The 21013-nt window shown below is 42.3% G+C and overlaps 1 protein-coding gene across 4 annotated transcripts in view; it reads left to right on the top strand.

Moving 5' to 3' along the window:
- Positions 1–21013, top strand: part of SGCD (sarcoglycan delta) — a 313850-nt gene that overhangs the window by 233929 nt on the left and 58908 nt on the right. For all 4 annotated transcript variants that reach the window (XM_014253192.2, XM_014253193.2, XM_088063532.1 and 1 more), the window contains one exon: positions 4092–4193. In XM_014253192.2, the coding sequence (XP_014108667.1) occupies positions 4092–4193 (102 nt within the window). The remainder of the gene's footprint in view (positions 1–4091; positions 4194–21013) is intronic.

Below are 21013 nucleotides of genomic sequence, written 5' to 3'. Positions count from 1 at the left end.
CAGAGACAAACCTTGCCAGCTATTCTCCTGAAAACTGGAAAGGATGGAGGTGCAGGGAAAACCAGTGGGAAACACCCACTGGAGCTGGTGGTGGCCAGCAGACAGCTGGAGCAATCTGTCACCCATCACCAGTGTCCTTAAAATCCTTAGAAAGACCTCAATAAACAGGAAATTTGTTCAGCAATGCCAGGAGAGGAAGCATGGAAGAGTTTGAGGCTGCATTTTGTGTTTGTAAAGGACAAAGGATCCTGGCACCAAGGGACACTGAATGTGTGTCAGCATCACCTTGGTTCTTGAGTAGGTTAAGCTGCAGCGTGAGCACAGCCTGGTCTAACAAAGCTGCCCATGAATGAGACAGCACTGAAAATTCCCCCTGTCCCTGTGTGGAATCAACCCAGATCAGTGCAGCCAGTACCAATCCAGGTATTTATTGGAGAATTATAGAAAAGTTTGGGTTGAGAAGGATCTAAAAGACCATCGTGTTCCACCCCCTGCCATGGGCAGGGACATCTTCCACTACCCCAGATGGCTCCAAGCCCCATCCAGCCTGCCCTTGGACACTTCCAGGGATCCAGGGGCAGCCACAGCTTCTCTGGGCACCCTGTGCCAGGGCCTCACCACTCCTAATTTCTTCCTAATATCTAATCTAAGCCTACTCTCAATTTTAAGCCTGTACCACAGGAGTTACATGTCTCTGGTAAGGGTGGCTGTCTTACTCCATTAGCTGGATCTTCCTGCTACCAGCCTTGCAATTAAAAGTAAAATTAAAGTAACCCAAATTGTTAAAAAGTAAAACAAACACAAGCTGGGCTTTAGCCGCCTGTGTGGCCACAAAAAGGTAGAGGGGAGCTTTGGTGATCAGACACCATCAATGCTGAGCTCTTCCCCTAACAGTAATGCCATCATTCATAATTGGGTGTAAAAATGAGATGCTTCTCAAGCTACTAAAATCCAAAATTCCTTTCCCATTCAGCATCACCAAAATGACATTTATGTGTTTCAGGATTGCTATCCCCTTTCAACCCAGAGCAGTCAGCAATAGCACATAAATTTTTATGCCTGTCCACTACAAGGCACTGCATAAAAAGAGAGAGGGCATAAATGATGTAATTGATGTGAAAGTTTTTGCCATGCCCTCCCAAAAAGCAGAAAAATTCAAAGCAGGTGGTGATGGAAGGTTCCCAACTCTGCCTCCTGTTTGGAGCTTGAGTCCTGGGAGCTCCCACGAACCTGGCTTGTGCCTGCACTATAAAGTCATTCCCTCTGCTGAGGAGTCTTAGTAAAAAGGAGAGAAACAATGATTTTCAGATGGCACAGTATGAAATAATCAATACCTCTCCTTATTCACAAGCAGAAGAGTGGCAGATAAGGATATATACCAATCACAGACACAGTGTTTAATAAAACATCTTGGTCTTTGTCACTCTAGGCAGTTTTCTGCTACATTTTATAGGTCACAGTCCATGAAATTTCATAGGAACTTTCATATCTATTCTCTGTAGCAGAATATGACATTTATTTGTTATTAAACCATATAATTTAGGGAGGATGAAGGTACTTTATCCAAAACAACATGTGAAGTAGTCTTTCCAACAATGATTTCTCTCTAATGTATCTGTAATTTGGGACCTCTGTATAATCCTGTGAGCTTATTATTTTTTTTTTCCTAATGGAAAATAATAGAGGAATATAATTTTCTAGGGATTGTATTATAAGAAGCCAAGATACTTGTTAAAAGGGTACAACCTTTGCTTGTTTTTCCACCTGCTGACCCAGACTGTCACCACGAAAAACTGTCAACTTTAATCATGAGAAACATGACAGTGCTAAGCATTGATCCACTCCCAAACACCAGGAATTCAAGAGGGGATGTGTGGTGGGCACAGCTTTTATTGCTAATGGCAGATGCAGGAGGACAGAAAGGTGAGGGGGGGTGGAGGTTGAGATTGATATTTTATTGCTTTTTTCTCAAAGATTGAGAAAGAAGCATGGGGAAATGCCTCTTTCTCTCCAATCCAGTGGGTTTGTAAGATCATACACCAGCTTCGATTAATCAAATGTCCCTTTGGTGTTTTGGTTGTAGTACCTTGTCCCGTAGGCCTGACACCTCTTTTGGGATGTGTAGGACCTGCTGGCTGTCAGCTAAACTTCCCTTATGTACATTTTTATATGTAAAAATCCTTTGGACCACACTTGGGAGACAGAGGGTGAAGGAGAGAAAGAGAAACACACAAGAGAAGAGCAGTGTGGGATTCTGGGTCTGTGTCATTACAACAGAACAGAGTCGTGAGTCATCGAAATTCCTGGTTTGTCACAGTTCCAGTGGTGGCTTGACAAGTCCCTTTTTATCCCTGGGTCCATGTTACTGAAAAAGCATTGCCCCACTTCAGCTGAGGAGCAAGCCCTGGAGGGGTCACCATCGCTGTCCACAGAGTTGGTCCTTCTTGGAGCTGTCTGGGGCATGCAGCAGCTTGCCTGACCTGCTGCTTTTCTTTGTAAAACCAGACACTGCTATGTGAAAGCCCTCAGGGCTTGTAACCTTACTGAGATAATCTATTTTTGGGAAAAAAACCAAAACTGTAGAGATTTTTTTTAGAAGCCCAAAACGTGTGAGGGTCTGCAGATAGCTGTAATAATTCCTGCTCGCTCAAATCACAAAATACACTGCTATCAAAATTTAATCTGGGCTTTTTGGAGCATAATAATATTTCACTCATTTTTTTCCATACTTTTCTTGAGATAAATGAACCCCTTCTGTGCCACCATCAACCCAGAATTCACAGGCCGATATTTTACACCTAGGGCCAACAAATGTGGGGAGTGGCATTTTATGACCCATCTCAGTAGCATTTCCAGCATCTGTCTCTCAATTTGCTTTCAGCCTTCAGTTCAAAATGAGATGGCAGTGGTCACTTTATCAACCAGCATCACCTTTGTTCACAAGACACCAGGATCTGGCAAGAACAGTCTTAACTTGGCAGGGAATGGCACTTCTTGGAATGGGAGAACCTCTGGCAGGTGACCAGTGTTGCTGCTGAGCCCTGCGATGTCTCTGATTTTCATCCCTCCAAATTCAGGCCTTTTGGCAGCAGTTCATGGAAATCTGTCTGGGTTAGATCTCCACTCTCTTGGAGAGACACTGATTCCTCATCTGGGGCTGGAGGTGCTCTTGCAGTGGGAGGAAGAGGAAGCAGACAGATGGGGTTTCATTTTTGCATCTGGATTGGAAAGCATGCTAGATGTAGATCCAAATACATGTGGTATTCCTGGATTTTCCTGGTCTCCTCTTGATCTTTTTATGCCTTCTACCCATGTCCATTCCCCTTTCCCATAAAATCCCCAAAACAGCTGTGAGTCAGGCATGGAGATGCTCATGTTACTCTCTAATCCTGGTGATTTCAGTCAGTTTTTTGCAAAAAGGTATTCTTCAAATAATCTTTTTCTCAGAAAAAAACAGTTTACCTCAATCCTTGCAAACTTTGACAATCACTCTGAATCTTGGAAATAATACCTTACACTTGATGTGGTTTTGATTATAGATGTACTTGTGCAATTCCCTACCCACACTGTTTCTTACACATCCTTTCTAAGCAATTATAGCCTAAGTGAAGATAAATCCCTCATCTTAATAAAAGTTAGAACTTTTGTGTGTCAGAGGTGAAATATATTTCGGTACAGTTCTCCTCTCTGTGAGTGTATCTGTACAGATATTAATCAGACACTCTTTACAGGGATTTGCTATGAATGAGCAGGTATATTATTATATTATAAAGGCAGGCAGTGAATATTAAAGTGAATAGTTTCCTGTTAACACAGAGCATCACTGCCTCTCTGTGAGTAGAGAATGACTTAGCTTAAAGGAACATCTTTCATCTGTGTAAATGGTTTACTGGGGGGCATTGCAGATAGTTCTGAATAGAAATATTTTTTGCACAGAAGCTGAGCTACAAGAATAACACAAGTAATTTCATTCTCTAGTGCCTCCCAGTGCTATACATGTTATCATCAGTGGAAAAAGAAATCAGCTATTGGCAGCCTGGTAAATTTAGTAATTGTAACTAATAGGGTTGTTTCTTTTTACTGTCTTTCAGGATGGAATGGGAAACCTGAGGATCACAGAAAAGGGGCTGAAGCTTGAAGGAGATTCAGAATTCTTGAAACCTCTCTACGCCAAAGAAATCAGATCAAGACCAGTAAGTTTTTGGGAAAGGATAAGGTTGTTTCTGTAGCCCTAACAGGAAGAAACCATGAAGTGGCAGGGTGACGTGGCTACTGAAGAAGTTGCTTTGGCCATTGGCCTCTCTAGACAGATGCAGTTTGGGGAGCCAGGCTTCGAGGACTTCATCCAGACACTGAATCCTCTGGGCAGTTCCAGAGTTAATACCCACGGCTCTGGTTTGTGTAAGCCACAATTAAAACTATTCCAGGACCTCTGAAGTTTCACACTGTCTTTGTTTTCTTTTGAGGTAAATCCTAAACAGCCTTCAACTGGAGGACTTGTTATTTCTGAGGCAGAGGGATGGCAGTTCTGAAATTCAGCTCACTTTTAACCAGTTACAGCTTTTCTGTGTAGCAGAGAGGTGGTGCCTTGGCACAAGGGCCTGATCTGTTGTTCATTAGCACAATGAACCCACATTATGTACTCAGTCCCATTTCATGTTGGTTTAAAATTATGTGTAGTTAAAATTCAATGCTGCTAAAAGTGACTCCCTGACAAAAGTGGCAAGAATATTAACTACTGGAAATGAGAAAGAACCCAAGTGTGATTGAAATAACATTTTCATAGCAGCACTTCATTGGCTGTTGGTGACTTTTGCTCTTTCTAATGCAGTCCTGTATGTTCTGAGCAGCTTTAAAATAACTGAAACAACTACAGAGTTTCCAGGATCCGTGTCAGAAGATATAATCTGTCTTATTTCCTGATCTAAAGTGTTAATTTGAGTCAGATACCAACCTTCCCTTTTGATAACAATGGCAGATAGCTAATTAAATAAACTTAACATCCTTTTATCTCAGCATTTCAGTGCTCTTGTAGAAATTGGAACTTGGAGCATAATGAACAAAACAGGCAATACGATACCCCATTTAATTATTGAAGGTTGTAACCTCTGTAAGATGGCTAGGAATTGATTTGAACAAGCATAATAACTAAGGAAGAAAACTTAATAAGAAAACCTTCATATCTATAAATGCTTTCAGCCCTGAATTAAAACGGAACCTGTAAAACCTTATATGTCATTCACCTTTTAATATAAAATATGTGGGAACCAGGTGCAGCAGTTGGTTTGATAAATAGACTGACAAATCACTACCTACATTTCTTTTTCTCTAGTTACATTGATGGAAATAATATTTGATTGCTAAGAGAAGTGAGAACTACTTCCTGCTACTGGGGAGTTTACTGTTTTCATATTATCATATTGATCTACATTTTAATACGTCAGGGAGTGCAAAAGGTGTCCCTTTCCTGAGGCTGTGAAAGTAATTTCCACACCATTGACAGATTACTGAATGCAAGGAGCAAGAAGTGTACGGTAAGGCCTGTGTGTGTTCCTTGCTTCATCCCCCATCCAGGAGGTTTTTGCTGTTAGCTGCCAGCCAGGAGGTCTGATCTGGAGTAGATCTGGAACCTGTGGGAACCACACAGTTACACAAACCATGCACATTGTTCCTCTGGCTTTTGGAATAAACTGGAATAGCCTGTGCCGGCTTTTGGGTTGCTTGTGGTAACCCTGGAATTATTTTTGGGCTGGGGGCAACAGCAGAGATCCTACTGCATTCAGATAACTTCTGCTTTCTTGTGCTGTGTGTGAATTTGGCCTCTTGAAAGCAAGTGAAAGGACTGCAGTCAATCAAAGGTTTACAGTTACAGGATATTTAAAAATATTGTTAAATAATCAACACTGGATCTTTTTAAAGAACAGTAGTATGACCCAGTGTTGTCTTGGAGGGAAGTGTGGTAGCAGTTCCTGAACCTGATGAATATTGTTAAAATAAAGTGCCAAACTCAGAGCTCAGTAACAGATGAACATCCATACTAATTCTAGAGTGATCTTCTCTGGGTTTTCAGAAGTGCATAATGCAGCTTTAAATATGTGAAGAGTAACAGAAACAAATATGACAAATAACATAGTAAAGAGCATCCCAGGAATAATCTGACATATACAATTTTTCATATGTTTAATTAAACAACCTAAGTGATGTGTACAGTAATAAATAATGGTCTCATATAAACGCCAAAGAACTTTTAGATTCTGGTTATTTATAGAAGAATTTAATTCATTTTCTTGAATAAACACAACAAATTTAACTTCAGTGTTGTTCTGTGCAGTGGGTGAAGGAGCATTGCTGCTGCCTGGAAAGGGCAGGGAAAAATGACTTCTTGTGTAAGTGGCTTCAGTCCCATGAGCTCTATGTACTGGATTTTCCCATTCATGTATCTCTGTGGTGCTGCTCCCCCATGTGCTGCAGAGCTGGGAAATCCCTGCCAAAATACCTCCAAAATGGGAATTGTGATTATTCTTGAAAGCTTGAATTTGTCACTGGTGCCTCTCCTTTGCTGCATCTCTTGAATCCTAGGAAGTTGGTAATTAAAATTACACACAGAATTGCTTTCCTAGGAGCTCTGCCTTCTGTTTTAATGATAGTTTTGGATTTCCACTTAAAAGTGTATTTGTTTTTCAAATTGATTTGGCTGGAAGGGAAGATCAGGGGTTAGAGAGGAGGAAAAGCCCTCAAATGTCATCCCAGGAGACTGCTGGGTGGGCACCTCTGAGCTTCTGTAGTTTGTGCCTTGAAGAGCCCTGCTAGGTCCTGCTCCCTTCATCACCTTACCAGACAGAGCAGCTGTCTTAGATGTGCTTCTCCTTCCAACTGAAATTCCAGATTTTAGAAGAAGGATTGGATGGATGTGGTGTGGTCCCAGGCAGAGAAATCACTGACATGAAGTGACTTCTCAAAGCTGCTTCCAGCCAGTTTCTTTCTGTATCTGACCCCCAAGATTTGCTTTCTTTTTCCTTCACCCTCCCAGGAGTGCCCCCCCAAATCCCTTCAGGTTTTATGCAGAGGAGAGGGTGTAGCCTTTTTTAAAGAAAGGAGATGGAAGTGTTCCCTTTTCCCAGACTGTTGAGAGCATCCTGAACTCCCAGCTGAACATATTGCACATTGAGCAGTGTTTTTTTCCATGCCACTTGCATGGAACATGAGCATCTTGCTGCCTTTAATTAAGAAGATAACTGGACCATGAAGTATTGCCTGTGTAAATAAAAGTTATTTGTTTTTAGTCAAGGAGGTGCATTAGGAATTCTCACATTTCTTTACTTGCAGATAAATTATGAAGATTATTAAAAATTGGAAGGGTCATCTATAAACCCATCTGTAGCTCAGCTGCACTGTCACTCTCAAAATGTAGCTGTCTTTCTAACTGTTGTAATTTATTGTGGACTATCGTGTGCACCATCTGCTTGCTTATAAATCAGACCAACTTTGACTGAAAGTTGTACACAGCAGTAGGAATCGTTAATTTTATGTCCTGGAAAGTAGTGGCAACAGTTTAGGGGACTTCAGTCTTCATTGCCTTAATTGGAATAGAAATTTAAAACTGGAAATTTTCCTGCCTGTTTTGAGATGAGCTGCTGAGAAGCAAGTTGCTTGCAATTTAGAGTTAGCCCAGATTTAGCTTTCTTAGTGCAGTTGGGATGTTTTGAAGCCTGGCACATCCAGGTCTGTAAGTAACTTGAAAGGGGCAAGACACAGAACAAGCTGTGTGCATTTTCCATCCAGATAACAACAGAAATAAAATCCTGTGCTGTGATTACACAGGAAAATCCAGTGAATTACTTCTCTCAGGAGCTGTCTGACAACCAATGAGATGATAATCTCAGTTTCAGGAAGCAGAGAAAGACATTGCCATGATAGGATTAGGATGGGTTTGCCCTTTCAATGTTCATTTCAAGTGCATAGATAGGAAAAAAAATAAACTCAGTTTGCAAATGTTTACACCTGGGCTTTACTTTTTTTACACTGAGCATTTTTAAAGACAAGAGTATGGATTTGCCTGACAACTTTGCTTCAGTGAGAAGCACTTGACTGGGGTCCTGTCCCTTCAGCTCTCTTTCAGACTCTCCTATTGATGGGTCTGGGAGCACAGCTAAATGTGGGCACCAACCTTTCTACCTGGGGGAGCTCCAAGTTCTGCTGTTGCACAGATATAAAGGGATGGAAAAATGAACAGATTTTGAGGAGATTTTCAAGTGTCTTTATAAAGAGATCTCTTAGTGTATATAGCTGGTTTCATGGTGAAGGTCTGCTTCCTTTTATTTTTAATCAGCTAAAAAAAAAAAAAATAGTTCAAAAGAAAAGCCTGAGGCAAAGGACTGTGTCTTTTTGTTATTTTCCTTTCTTTGGGGCATGTTAGAGGTCCCTGTCCTACTCAGTGTGGCAAGGAGTGTCTCTCTGAGAGCGCTGTGCTTGCTCAGGTCGTTGGAGCAAACCTGCCCTCATTTGAAGCCATGCAAAATAAGTGGTGACTCCAGTGGAAGGAGGACTGGGGCTGTCATTAACACTTGGCTGGGATTCTGCAAGGGCATCTGTTTGGCCTGAAAAATTCACAGTTCTGAATTAGGGCTGATAACTGCTATATCCCTTTACTGGTGTTTAGTAAGTTCTTATCAGCATAAAAGCTAGACCAGCAAGTGCATAAAATATGTTTCCCTGTCCTTTGCATTCTCCCCAGCCAGTATTTGAATGATAGAAATTTTAAAGGAAGCTTTTAAGAGTGATAAATAATTATTTTGCCAATGTACTTGTCTCACTGTTCAGTTCTGGAATAAAAGTGCTATAATTTAAAAGCACAGAAGCACTTCTGTAATGGCCATATTCTTTTGTATTATTTGCTCTGCAGGTATACCTGCCTCCAAGCTAAAAATACTGACTGCAAAACAATAAACCATGCATTTGGATTAAACAGTGACATGTGCCCGCAGTGGGGCATACCTGCCTCAGCCGTAAATACATATTTATAAGCAATATAACATACTAATTTGGATAAAAAGGGAAAGCAGATGGCAAGATAATTGCAACTTTGTATGGGGCTCAAACTGGGTAGTAGAAATGTAGCTTTTAGATAGATAGCGTGAAAGCAGGTTGCTATTTTTTGAGGGAGAAGGCAGAATAATTCCTTTTCTTCCTTTGTCAAAGTTCACAGAGAAATAAAAGGACATTGATTTACTTCCTGGTGATTTGGTCTAGAAAAGTGCTTAAGGGTTTCAGCATGTTCACTGAAACCTTCACAGGGTGGAAATGAGGAAATGCAGTTTGTCTCTCCATGCTGCCATCACTCAGCTGTCCCTGCCTGCTCCCACCACCTCTGCAGCCATTGCTCCTCCCAGCATTTCACTGTTCCCTTGGGGCCTGGTCCTTCAAAGAAGAGAGGAATCTTCTGTGATTCTGAATACTGTGACACATCTGAGCCTGTGGGAGCTCCTGCCAGCTCTGCAGTTGTTGGTCTCCTGGCATTGGTCTCTGGAGCAGTGCAGCTGCCACTCTAGCTTCAGGTAGAAAAGTCTCCCACTCCCCAAGATCAGCTTCTGCAGGACCTCCTCTGACTGCATCTTCATAGCTTGCTTTGGCTGAGTTTTGGATCAGAAGATGACAAAAAGATCGAGGTTGCTGTGGATGGCACAGCCAAGACAAACAAGCTTCCTGCAGCCATGCCTGGCCATCTCCAGTCCTCCCTGAAAGGTTTGTTAATCATCCTTGTGGCACCACTCTGGTGCTGTGTTAGATTCCAATATTCTTGGGCTGTAGATGTCTCTCAGCTGGGTCAGTTTGAGTCTTGCTTGCCTGACTCAGAGAGAGATCAGCAGAGGAGAGCTGTCAGTCAGGGGGTCTCAGTGGAAGAACAAGTTGCAAAAGGCATCATTTTGGCAGAAACACCCTCACCTGATGTACAGATACTTTTGCCATTGCTGTCCAAAGCAGATCTGAGTCTGTGGACAGCAGTAGGCTGTGACTGCCCAGTGGGATTTATAAAACTGCTATGCTCTCCAATAATAAATTTCATTCTGAAGCAATGAAATCCAGAGAGCCTACTTCAGTCTGAACCTTGGCTGCCCCAGCACTCTGGGGCCAGTTAGTGGCTCTGTGATATTTCCAGAGTGCTGAAGAGGTGAAAGTTAAGTAAATTTTGCAGCAACTATGAAAATATTTCCCTTTACCTTCATAGTAAAATTGGTCAGAAGTCTCTCAGCTTTGAATTTTTCAGGGAATTTTGTAGGCTGGCTGAAAGACTGTGACAAATAACAGAATTAAATCCTGCTATGCCTATTCCTGGTTGTTTCTGTAAGGAGCTGGTGTTGTGTGCCCCACATTGAGAGCACAACAGGGAACTGAAGTATCCCACCAGCTTCCAAATCAGAGCATCCCAAAGATGTGCAAGAAGGGAAGCTCTGATGTAAACAAACTTTCAAAAATAACTCCACAAGTTGCATTTCAAAGCAAAATCTCATGGAAACTGCCTATGGCATTTTAAAAAGGATTTCATTAGATGTTGCTAACTTGTCATAAGATCTCTTAAATGGAAGGGTAATGGCTCATAACATTTGTAAGCTTTTTTAATTTCATGCAATATGAGCAGTGTAATCAACACCTATTAAAGCAAATCAGCTGTGCCCAGTGGGCTACCTACCTCAACTTTTGTCTAGATTTGCATTTTGGGTGCACCTCTGAACTAACCCTGGCAACCACATGTTTGTGGTTCCTTACCCTGACATCAGTGGAGGCTTTGTGTCCAGAAAATCTGATATGATCATTGTGATATCTGACCCCATAAGCTGCACAAGCACTTTATACTCAGCATTTTTCACCTTCTTGTGGGGGACTTTGAGGCTGATGTAGAGAAGTTAACGGCTGTGGAGCTAAACATGAAGGAGACAGAGAATTTCCCAAATGATCTCTCGATGTATTTTGCTTTTTCCCTTTGACAAGTAAAATTTCTTGCTTGAGATGCTCGTGTGAGGGGAGAGAAACTGTTCAGATCATGTGTTGTTTTGCTGCTCTGACCCGATTCCCACCTCCTCTTCATTCTAAACATTTGCAGCTGGACCCTGTGGCAACAAAAACCAGTGATGGGCATCCCAGCTCAAAGTGAGCTCTGTGGGCTCTCAGCTTTTGCATTGAATTTTTGCCACAATCCCAGAAATCACTTTTATTTAGTGAAAAGGAGGACAGTGGGGCACAGAAAACATGAGCTACTCTAGGGGCTGCATTTCTCTCTCTGGAGTGCAAAGGCTTTGAGTTTAAGGATTTACTATGTCTAGACATTGCTGCTGACAGTCAGGATCCTGGCTGCTTTGTAGAGGCTGAAGTACAAAAACAACTTCTTAATACTAAAAATGAAAAAGAAATAAAACTTGATGCAGTCTGGGTAGAGGGAAGATAGAGAAAAATAGAAAATGGAAACACTGAAAGACAAATAGGAAGATCCAATTATAAAGAAAAATTATGTTTTCCTCATGCTTCCAAGAAGCCTGAAGAGCAGAGCTCTGTATCTTCTTACCACAGGACAGCAAACGCTTCTGCAACTCTTCTGCTGATCAAAACGGTTTGGGCAGGAAAATTATGTGTTTTGTAAGGCAGGAGTTGACAAGACAAGCTGTGCTGTCATTAGAAAGTGCAGGCACAAAGAACTGGTTTTGCAGACAGCTCAGTTCATGTGTTCTTTGATCTATGACAGGAAAGCAAAGTCAGATTTTCCAGGTTCCATTCACCAGTTGCTATATCTCTTTGATTGTTTTATTTCTAAATAATGGATGTTGTACTTGGAGAAGGAAGAATACAGGCAAAAACAAGAAAAATTTAAATTTGCTCCTTTTCTATTAGAACAAATTTGTTGAGGATCTTGGGAAAACTAACTTACTGCTCTTGAAAGAAAAAAGTACCATTTCTTTGGCTTTTAAGATCTTCCTGGTTGGAACATGTTTCCTATAACAGCACATGCAGTAAAAGTTGTTCTTCTTGGGGGGTGGTGAAAGAAAGTGGTTTCCATGGCACCCATTTTTTTGTTGTTTCTTTTTTTCTTGATTTACTCTAGGTTTTCAGTATAAAATGCTACATGTCCATTGATTTCCTCCTGATGTTCTGTAATTCCGAGTCCCATTGGATTTTTAGGCCTGCTTCCAGCCTGGCCTGAAAGTTTTTTGAGGCAGGTTGTTTGAAGTACTAGCAGGAGTCTGCTCCTCCTTTTCCCTCTGAAACAGAATAACCTGTGGAACAAAAAGAAAACTTAAAGTGCTTCTACTCACACTATTTCTTCCTTGTTCATCTATCAGACACAACCCTTGTTTGCCATCCTTGCATAAAACTGCAGGAGATCCCTCACTTTCAAGCCTTAATTTTTTTGTCTGTGGATGAGTAGAGCTAAAGCCTCCTTGGCTTTTGCCTCTGCACCCCTGAGGTTCCCCAGGGAGCATCCAGTGCTGCTGTCATCCACATTTTCCCAGCAATATCCCTTCTAAGGACGTCTTCTTTTGGAGAACTCTTCTTCAGGATTTTTTTTACGTTTATTTCAGATTCAGCAGTGGTTTGTAAATAACTGTTCATGAAAATGCTGAGGAAATGCCAAGATTTCCCACTGTATCTTAGTCAGTGCAGGTTACTTTGTTGGATTCTTGATGAGTAATCTATAACTAGACACTTAAAATTGCTTTGATGACCTAGGCTTTATATTTTTCTTTCCAGCTGCAGCTTGATACTCTGCTTCTAGTTCCTTCTTCTCCTTCAGCAAAAGAATATGTGATGCCAATGGTTCTCTCTTGATTTAGACAAGGGGCTGATTTGTGATGGGGCATCCAATGAAGAAGAGCGGTGAACATCCAAGTCCTGATTCTCTGCTAAGAAGGCAGCAGCAGCTGCAAAAGCTGTGGCACCAGGAATGGGTGGTTACTGATTTGGGGAGAAGCTTTGCTGCTCACTGAATCATCTGTGTTGCACTCCACAGTGCCTGGGAAATCTTTTTGATGTGCCAGTGCAAACTGAGCCTTCTTGGATGTGATCTGACAGGACTGCAGCCCAAGGCAGCACAGCTGAGGAGTCAGATGTGCTTTTTCCAACGAGAAGCTTTGTAGGACATCAATATTTAAAAACAGAAAAACAAATAAACTAAAGGCAGTGGGTTGATTGAGGGGAAAAGAGAGGTCAGTTGTCTGACAGATCAAGCATCACTCTCCAGGAAGGATTTGTTTTTCAGCCAAAAGCTGTTGTCTTTCCTTTGATTAGGTTGATTAGTAAAAGTGTGAACAACTCATTATTTTTTCTTAAAATCCCATTTTTTCTAGGTATATTTTGCAGGTTAGGAGTGGTCACATCTTTTCATGACCTTAGAGCAGCTGCTATTTCCTTTAGGCAGAATCACTGTTGTTTCATACACGCAGGTGAAGTCACCCAGTGAATGGCAAATAATCCCTAATCCAAACACACACTAATTGCTGTAAGAGGCCAGGAGTACCTGTTCAGCTGAAGCTGAGGTCTTGGTGTCCATGGTTGGAGGGCAGTGAGTTGATGGGATGAGCCAGAACAGGCTTCCTTTGCTGCTTTCCATGGCTGGGTGTTCAGAGCCTGTAGCCTCCAGGTTTTTTTCAGAAAATCCCTCACTCTTTAAATGAAGTAAAGGCCACACAGGGCAGTGGCATGCATGTTGTCACAGCTGCTGGCTTGAGAAGCACCTTTGATGGTATGTCTGCTGTTGCTTCAAGCCAAAACATCTTTTCTGTATTCTGCTACCTTTTGAAAACACCAGCTCCTCCTGCAAACTGACCTTTGCTCTTCGTTTTCTGAAGATCCCAACTGTTATTTATAAATGATGAGCCTTGATGTTGGTACAAAGTTGGGAGAGTAGGAGGCTTTTTGTTTCTCTGTGCAGCATTGTCTATTATGCAGCACTCTGGGAGGTGTAGCTTAGGTGAAGCAGAAGAAAGGGGAACAGGCAGGACCCCTCCTGTGCCCTTTGCTGGTAGGAGCCACTGGTTGGGTGCCTTCACCGATCAGTTCTGTTCCTCCAGAGTTTGGGAAGAACTTCAGAAATAAAAACACCAGCAGAAAAATACCTCTTCAAAACAGGAGACAACAGTCAGGCTGAGCCACCCTGCTGATTGCCCAAAGAGTAATTGGAGTCCTTGGCTCTGATATTCCTCCCTGGGCTCTGTTTTACCTTCACACATCCCATTCTCTTTGGCTGCTTTTGCCATTACTCACCATTTCCCCAAACAACTTTCCTGTCTTCTTCCAGGCATGGAAAAAGCATCTGCTGCTTTTTCTGCCAGCCTGACATCTCTTGAAATACCACTCCCCAGATCCCCAGTGGAGCTGGTGAGGGAGATATTTTTGCTCATGGGCCCTGTACCACAGCAGTACCCTGCATTCTCTCCTCTCCTCACCCCAGAGCAGATACTCAGGAGTGTTTGTTGACTGGCAGCCACAAGATATATCCAAATCCCAACACAAGCATCCTGCTTCTGCAGCTCTGCTGCTGATCACACCTTTGCTGCCATGCCCTCTCTCATGTGTGCAGTGTGATTTAGGATCTCCACGTCCCATGCTTAACTGCATCTGTCATTTTACCTGTCCAAGTGCCCTCCCACCTCAAGTGCTGGACTTTCAGCCTCTCCAAGACAGTGGAGGTTTGCAGTTCTTCCTCTCTGAGATAATTCATGTCTGACATTAACGCACACTTTGAGTTAATATGAGTTAACTCACAAGCTCTGCAGCTCAGAGCTTGGCCCCTCTGCTTATTCTTGGGAGGAAGACCCACAGAGCATCCTTCTTAAAGCCAGCTCTTGATCATTTAAGCAGAAGAAACAAAGTGGTTGGATTTCAGCAATTCAAAACCAGTTTGTGCTGGTGTTTCTGTGACCCCATAACCCTGTACCACAATTAAAGCAGATAAATCACTTTGTTATCAGAGGGACAGTAATAGGCCCAGCTTTCCTTTTCTGCCCTTCCCCTACAGGGTTAACTGAGCATATTTCTACAATAAATATTCACACAACAAGGCCTAAATATGGTTTTCATCAATCATTTTATAGCTGCTTCCAACCTGTCACACCAGAGTATGCATTTGCAGCAGCTCAGGAAAAAAAAATGCAGAAAAACAACAAATAAAATAATTGGAATAGAAAAGCTGAATTTTCTATCACCAGGAATGGTCAGATTATCTTTCTTTGTGTCTTGTGCAGCAGCAAGTGTATAGTCTCCAATAAATAAATAATTGCAGATCCAAGAAATGAGATTATTACTGCCACGAAGCTGTTGAAAACACAAGTTCACTGTGCCTTCAAACACATTTCCTGAAGCACAACCCTGCATTTACCTATGGAGCACAGCAAACCTAAAGGTTGGGGCTCATAAAGAAGAGCTTTTTAATTGTGACAGGAGCCCAGAAACTGAAACACTTTGATTGCAGGAACATGTCTGGGCTGCACCTTGTCATTTCACAGGCCAGATGCATGGGAGAGAGCTCCAATGGGTAATCACAGAGGTGAGGATGGCTGCCTGCATCCTGCCTCCCAGCCCTCACCCTGCTGTAGTACAGTTGCTTTTGCAGTGTAATTGCTTTCTCTGCAGGGCTTCTTCCTATTGATTCTGCTTGTGTGGATTTAAATGGTTTGCAGGTTGTAACTAGACTCAGGTTGGTCTGCACCTCCACCGCTCTGTGCTAGGCAGCTCACGTGGCACTTCTGAGAGACTTCAAAGCTGTCTAGATAGCATCACTCCCTGACCTGCATGTATATATTTGATTGGAAGAGAGGGGCTGGATCAGATAAGTTCAGAACATCAATAAATATGTGTATTTTGTTTGGTGACACTTGTTCAATTTGAGTCTTTTTCCCAGGAAGCAGCTTGTGTTGTGTCATTTTTTCAGCGCGCTGTGTAAATGTTCTGCATCTGCAACTGTTGAGGCTGGTGCCATCCCCTAGCAGCACCATCTGCTCGCTCACAGAGTGCTTTTTGCACAGATAAAAAATGTGAGGTGTTACTCATAATTAGGCAAATCACATGCTGTGATCTGTGATTGATTTGGTTCCTGTTGCTGGCTGCCTCACATATGTCTGTGTGTCCATAAGTATTGTCTACATACCAGCATATGGATGCAGATGAATCAGAGGCTCACAAATCCTTTTTCCCCAATCCAGACAGATGGAAATGTTTTCCCTTCTTCTTATTAGCAGCAGCTGAATTTCAGTCACACCAGGGGCCTCTGCTAGGAGCTCGCCTGTGTTTCGTGCTGTACACGCACCCGTAACTTGGCATGGCCATTTATAATCTAATACAAGAAGTAAGCGATCCATGACATGCAGCAAAGGAAAGCTGTAATTTCAGAGCACTGTTCAGAGGTATCCACGTTATTAGCCTTCCTGGAGGAAAATATCTGGATATATAACTTGGCATTACGCAGTGCAGTAGCAGAATGCCTAAAAGGACATGTGAGCATTGCAGAGCCCGAGTGTGTTTGCTGAATCTGACTTCTGGAAAATATTGCTGTGCTTTTCTTAGTGCTAACAGTATGTGCTCTTAAACATGCATTCACTGACTGAGATCTTAATTGTTTCTGGTTGTTGTGTGGTCCAAGAAGTGCTGGTGGCAAGAGAAAGTAACTCAGAAATTAGTAGTTCTGTATAATTTTGATACAGTCTTCTAATGTCCTTTATAGATAGTGAAGTATGATTTACTAGCAGTTTTAAAAGATGTTTAAGGCAGGCAACAGGGACACCAGAAAGGCCATAAAAATGAAAACACATGAACAGAGGTCTGCACGCTTGACTGGAGTAAAAGTTACAAGCAGTGGAGTAGCTGTAGCGCTGGGTGATTTAGAATATTTTTAAGCCTCAGCAGAGCTCTCTTCTCTCCCTCTCTCCTGTGCCTACCTACAGTGTGTTTACTTCAGCAGGAGATCTGTCACCCCTGGACTCTGTTCATAACTAGGACAGCCCAAGGCAGAAATCGGATATAACTTAGCACAAATCCACAGTCCTGCTGCCCCAACACCTCCTTGTAGCCAAGGATCAGATTGGAGTGAGCTGCTGCTGAGCAGCAGCTGCAGCCTGGCTTTTCTGCAGAGGAATTCAATTGAAATGTTTAGAGAATACTTGGTTGATTTTATGCTGGAAGGGCTGAGAAATGTGCTGAGAACCCAGGTCTGCTGTTGTCCTGTTTTAGAGCATTGGCATGGCTTGAGCCTGGCTTTGTTTGTACAAGGGAGAGCTGTTCTCCAGGAATGCCAAGTTAATCATCAGCACACGTTTGATTGACTCTGGTGTGTCACCTTTGGGTGAACTCTCAGTGCAGGGAAGAGCTTGAAGCATTTCCAGTTACTTGGTAGTTTTACAAGTTGTGCTCTCTTCACTTCAGCTGGCTGAGCCTGCCTTTCCAGAGGGCTCCTGGAGCTGAGCTGGCTTCAGTGCATCAGACTTTTTTCCAAAGCCAGTAACAATCACTTCAGTCCTACAGAGAAAGTTTTGTGAATGTGCAGCAGCCTTCAGATGTTACAAACACCTGATGTTTGTAAAGCAGACCAGATGCTATAAACCCAGATTTCCCACCCCTGTGGATACTGAATAGAACCCCAATATGCACAGTTGCATTTTATTTTCATGTGTCTGTTGGTTTCATCATGTCACCTGTGGTTTTCCTTATAAGTCAATGAAGTAAAAAAGAAAGAAGAGCAGCAATGAAGTCAAGGCAGATGTAATGCCTTGGAAATTTCTCAGTGTTGTTTTTTAATGTCAGCAGACATGGTGTAATTTAATTTTCAGAAGAGTCTCAGCTGCAAAGTAGCTGATTAGGCATCTTGAAGAAGCAGCCAATCTCTCAAAACACTCTGTTCATGAGATTATTACAGGTATTCTTCTGAAGAGAGAAACCCCTGGATTGCCAGAAATAAATCACTTTGAAGGATACAAACCCCCTTGGGTAGCCTTCCAGAAGCAGAACCCAGTCATTTAGATCTCACATCACAGACATGCCTTCTTTGCACTTCAAAAAGAAGAGTCGAAGATAATTGCTTTAATGGAGCAGAAAGAAATTTATCTTTTGTTTCCACTGTTATTAAAATGAACTTCAAGAAGTGCCATAAAAGATAGGAGTTTGTGGCATTGGACATAAAACTCAGACCTGCATGCTCTGTGCCATTAAAATATGTCACATTGGGTGGGACCACAGTATTTTCTGATCTTCATGGTACTGTAAAACATCATTCTGTGAAGGTGACTGAATCTTGTTTGCATAGAAAACAGTACTTGAAATTGGTTTTGGTTTAAGCATTTGAGCACTTGGTAAAATGAGAAGTTGTAACACAGCACACTAAGCTCATGATGCTGCCTTTATGTTTTTGGGTGCCCATTGCAGGTCAGGGCTGGGCCAGCTTACACGACCTGGGCACGTTCCATTTGTGAAAAAGTTTGTTTCCTGGAAGAAAAGGATGCAAACCACATTTTGTTACATCTCCACTTAACCTACTTCCTGCTTCCTAAAAACCACCATCTTCAGACACACATCTAGCACATACTGGGGCATTTTAAAGCGTTTATTTTAATCTGTTTGTTACCAATTCTATTCACAGTTTGCTTTCATTCTGCTATGAAAAGCTTACACTGTCAAATCAGAAGTTTTACCAAGAAAGGGATTTAGTAACGTGAATATTATGTTCAGCTGTTTGAAGGACAAAATCAAGATGAAAAGAGACTCAGTGATTAAACAACAAGAAGTATGTTTAAATCATATTAAGGGCTATTTTCAATCTATCACCTAAGGATTTAGCTACATGCATTAAATTTTTGTGCCAGGAGGCTTCTGGGCAAAATCCTGTTCTTGCAGTGGGGATATAGACCAGAAAAAGGAGGAAGAGCTTTTGAAATAGAACAGTTGGCTTGCAAGTTTAGCATGAAGTCTGGGTTTTCTGCTGGTGTACATGAAGGCCAGGCTGCTGTTCCAAGCAGGATCTTGGGGATGGGGTTCATTAGATGCTCCCCTGGTTTTTTTTCTTCACAGCCAAAGGTAGATGCTGTCCAGTGCTTCCTGTCTGCTCTTCAGGAGGTGCATGGTGTCTGTACAACGTTCTGTGAGGTTTTTTGAGACTCATGGTGGTGCCAGTTGCCTGATCCCTGCAGCATCTCTCATCAATTCTGAAGGCAGTTTTACTCAATTTTACTCAATAATGCTGGTTTTGCATTAATTGATATTTGGTGAGGAGGGAAGAAAACGAGCACACTCTCTGTTTTATAGGAGTAACTCCGAACTTTTCCAGCATCAGACACTCTCCAAAGGAGTTTCTGCTCCCAAGGCAGGAGTAGGGGAGGAGGTGCACGCCTGGGGACAGGTCCTGTTTCTTTTGATCGTGCTCACAGCGTGTTCTGGAGACCTTTGAGGTTCGGAAACTCCGCGTTGAGCGTCACACAGTGAGGTATTCCTGGTGCTTTGAGAGAGGAGCAAGTGCTGTGGGAACGTGCAGAACTGGGTCAGGAAGACTAATTTAAGCATGTCTGTGTCAACTGACCAAAAGTGACAGAGCGAGGGTCACAAGGCCAGCTTTCCTGGCAGGACATGCCTGATGCCTGCACTAATGAGCTTCTCGCAGTGTGGTGTCCTCAACAGTGCTCCAGGCCTGCCTACACAAATTGAAACTGCAGAGGTGTGATGCCTTTGTGGCTTTTCATTAGAGGTTTGCCATTCTTAATGAAGAGCGTTTCAGGTGCTCTAAAATTATTGCTTTGTCTCTCAGTTATTGGGTGATGAATTCTTGCTGCTCCAAACTGGAAGGAATTAAAGCACAGCTCTGTCCCTGCAAGTGGAAAATGCAGTGCAGGAAAGTGTCACTGCTGTTACTGCTGTTATCACATTTAGCTGTTGGTTGGGACTGGTTGAATTTGAAGAAAGAAATATATTTATTACCCACACAAAGCTCCCCCTCCACCAGCAGCTCCTTAGAACAGCACCCAGAGGTGCAGGCAGGTGAGTGTTGCTTGTGGCTGTAGGCCTGAAGCAGGAGAGCTTTTTCTGCTGCTTGCTTTGCAGAAAACAAGCTTTTTCTCTCTGACAGTCCAGCTGAGCACAGAGCAGTGTTTGCTTCCTGTAATGTCAGTGAGAGGTGGAGTTGAGCAGGAGAATGGTGCTCTGAGTGACTTCTCCACAGACTGCTCCTTGCCAACCTAGATTATGCTTTAAGATTTTATTTTTACCATTATTTTGTCAAGCCTGCAGGAAATCCACCGTTTCCATTATTTCCACAAGCTTCACTTGGCACTTGCTGTGTGAAGTCTATGAATCCATAGGATCAAATCAAAGCTATTCCATTTGACCATCCGAACTACAAACATGCTGACTGTGAAGCATTATTTTTAAATTGCCTGTGAAAATTTAAAAGGATTTCCAAATATTTTTAATAATTCCCTAAAACAGTCTAAGGACATCTGTTAAAGTACTGAATTTCCCTGAAGACAGCCCTGGTTGGGATTGCTTCAGCTGCAAATTAAGGTTGTCAGTCAAAGGGCTTTTTCTGTTTCAGTCTCTGATCTGAGAGTTTTTAGAATCTCTTCCAAAGTGAGCCAAAGAAAGACAGCTAGTGAGCTGTTCTGGCTTGTTTTGCCATGTGTTTAACCTAGCAAACAGTAAGCTGATACCTTTTGTGAACTTTTCTATATTTCGCTCAATACCTCACTGCTTGGTGAGGAACCAAGCTAAGCATCTTTGACATATTTTTGCACTTTTCATATTTTTCCTTCTGCAGCATGTGTCCAATGTTTTAATAGATGGAGTAGCTGCAAATGCTGTAGTGTGTCTGAAAACATTTGAATTATTTTTGAGGCACTGGCTCTGCTAATGAGGAGCTGCAGTAAGAGGCAGAATGATGTATTTACTCTCCAGGATTTCCTGCAGAGATGAATAGTAGGTTCATGGTGAGCTGAAAGGACTTGACCAGCCCAAAGAGTCTTTAAAAGATGTGCTTGTTTATTGCATGCTGATA

This window comes from Pseudopodoces humilis, chromosome 17 (genome assembly GCF_049639895.1).
Source record: "Pseudopodoces humilis isolate 2021_Gansu_Grassland_sample_001 chromosome 17, ASM4963989v1, whole genome shotgun sequence".
Classification (NCBI taxonomy): domain Eukaryota; kingdom Metazoa; phylum Chordata; class Aves; order Passeriformes; family Paridae; genus Pseudopodoces; species Pseudopodoces humilis.
The sequence above is the reverse complement of the archived record's forward strand: the minus strand, read 5'-3'. Positions and strand labels throughout refer to the sequence as shown.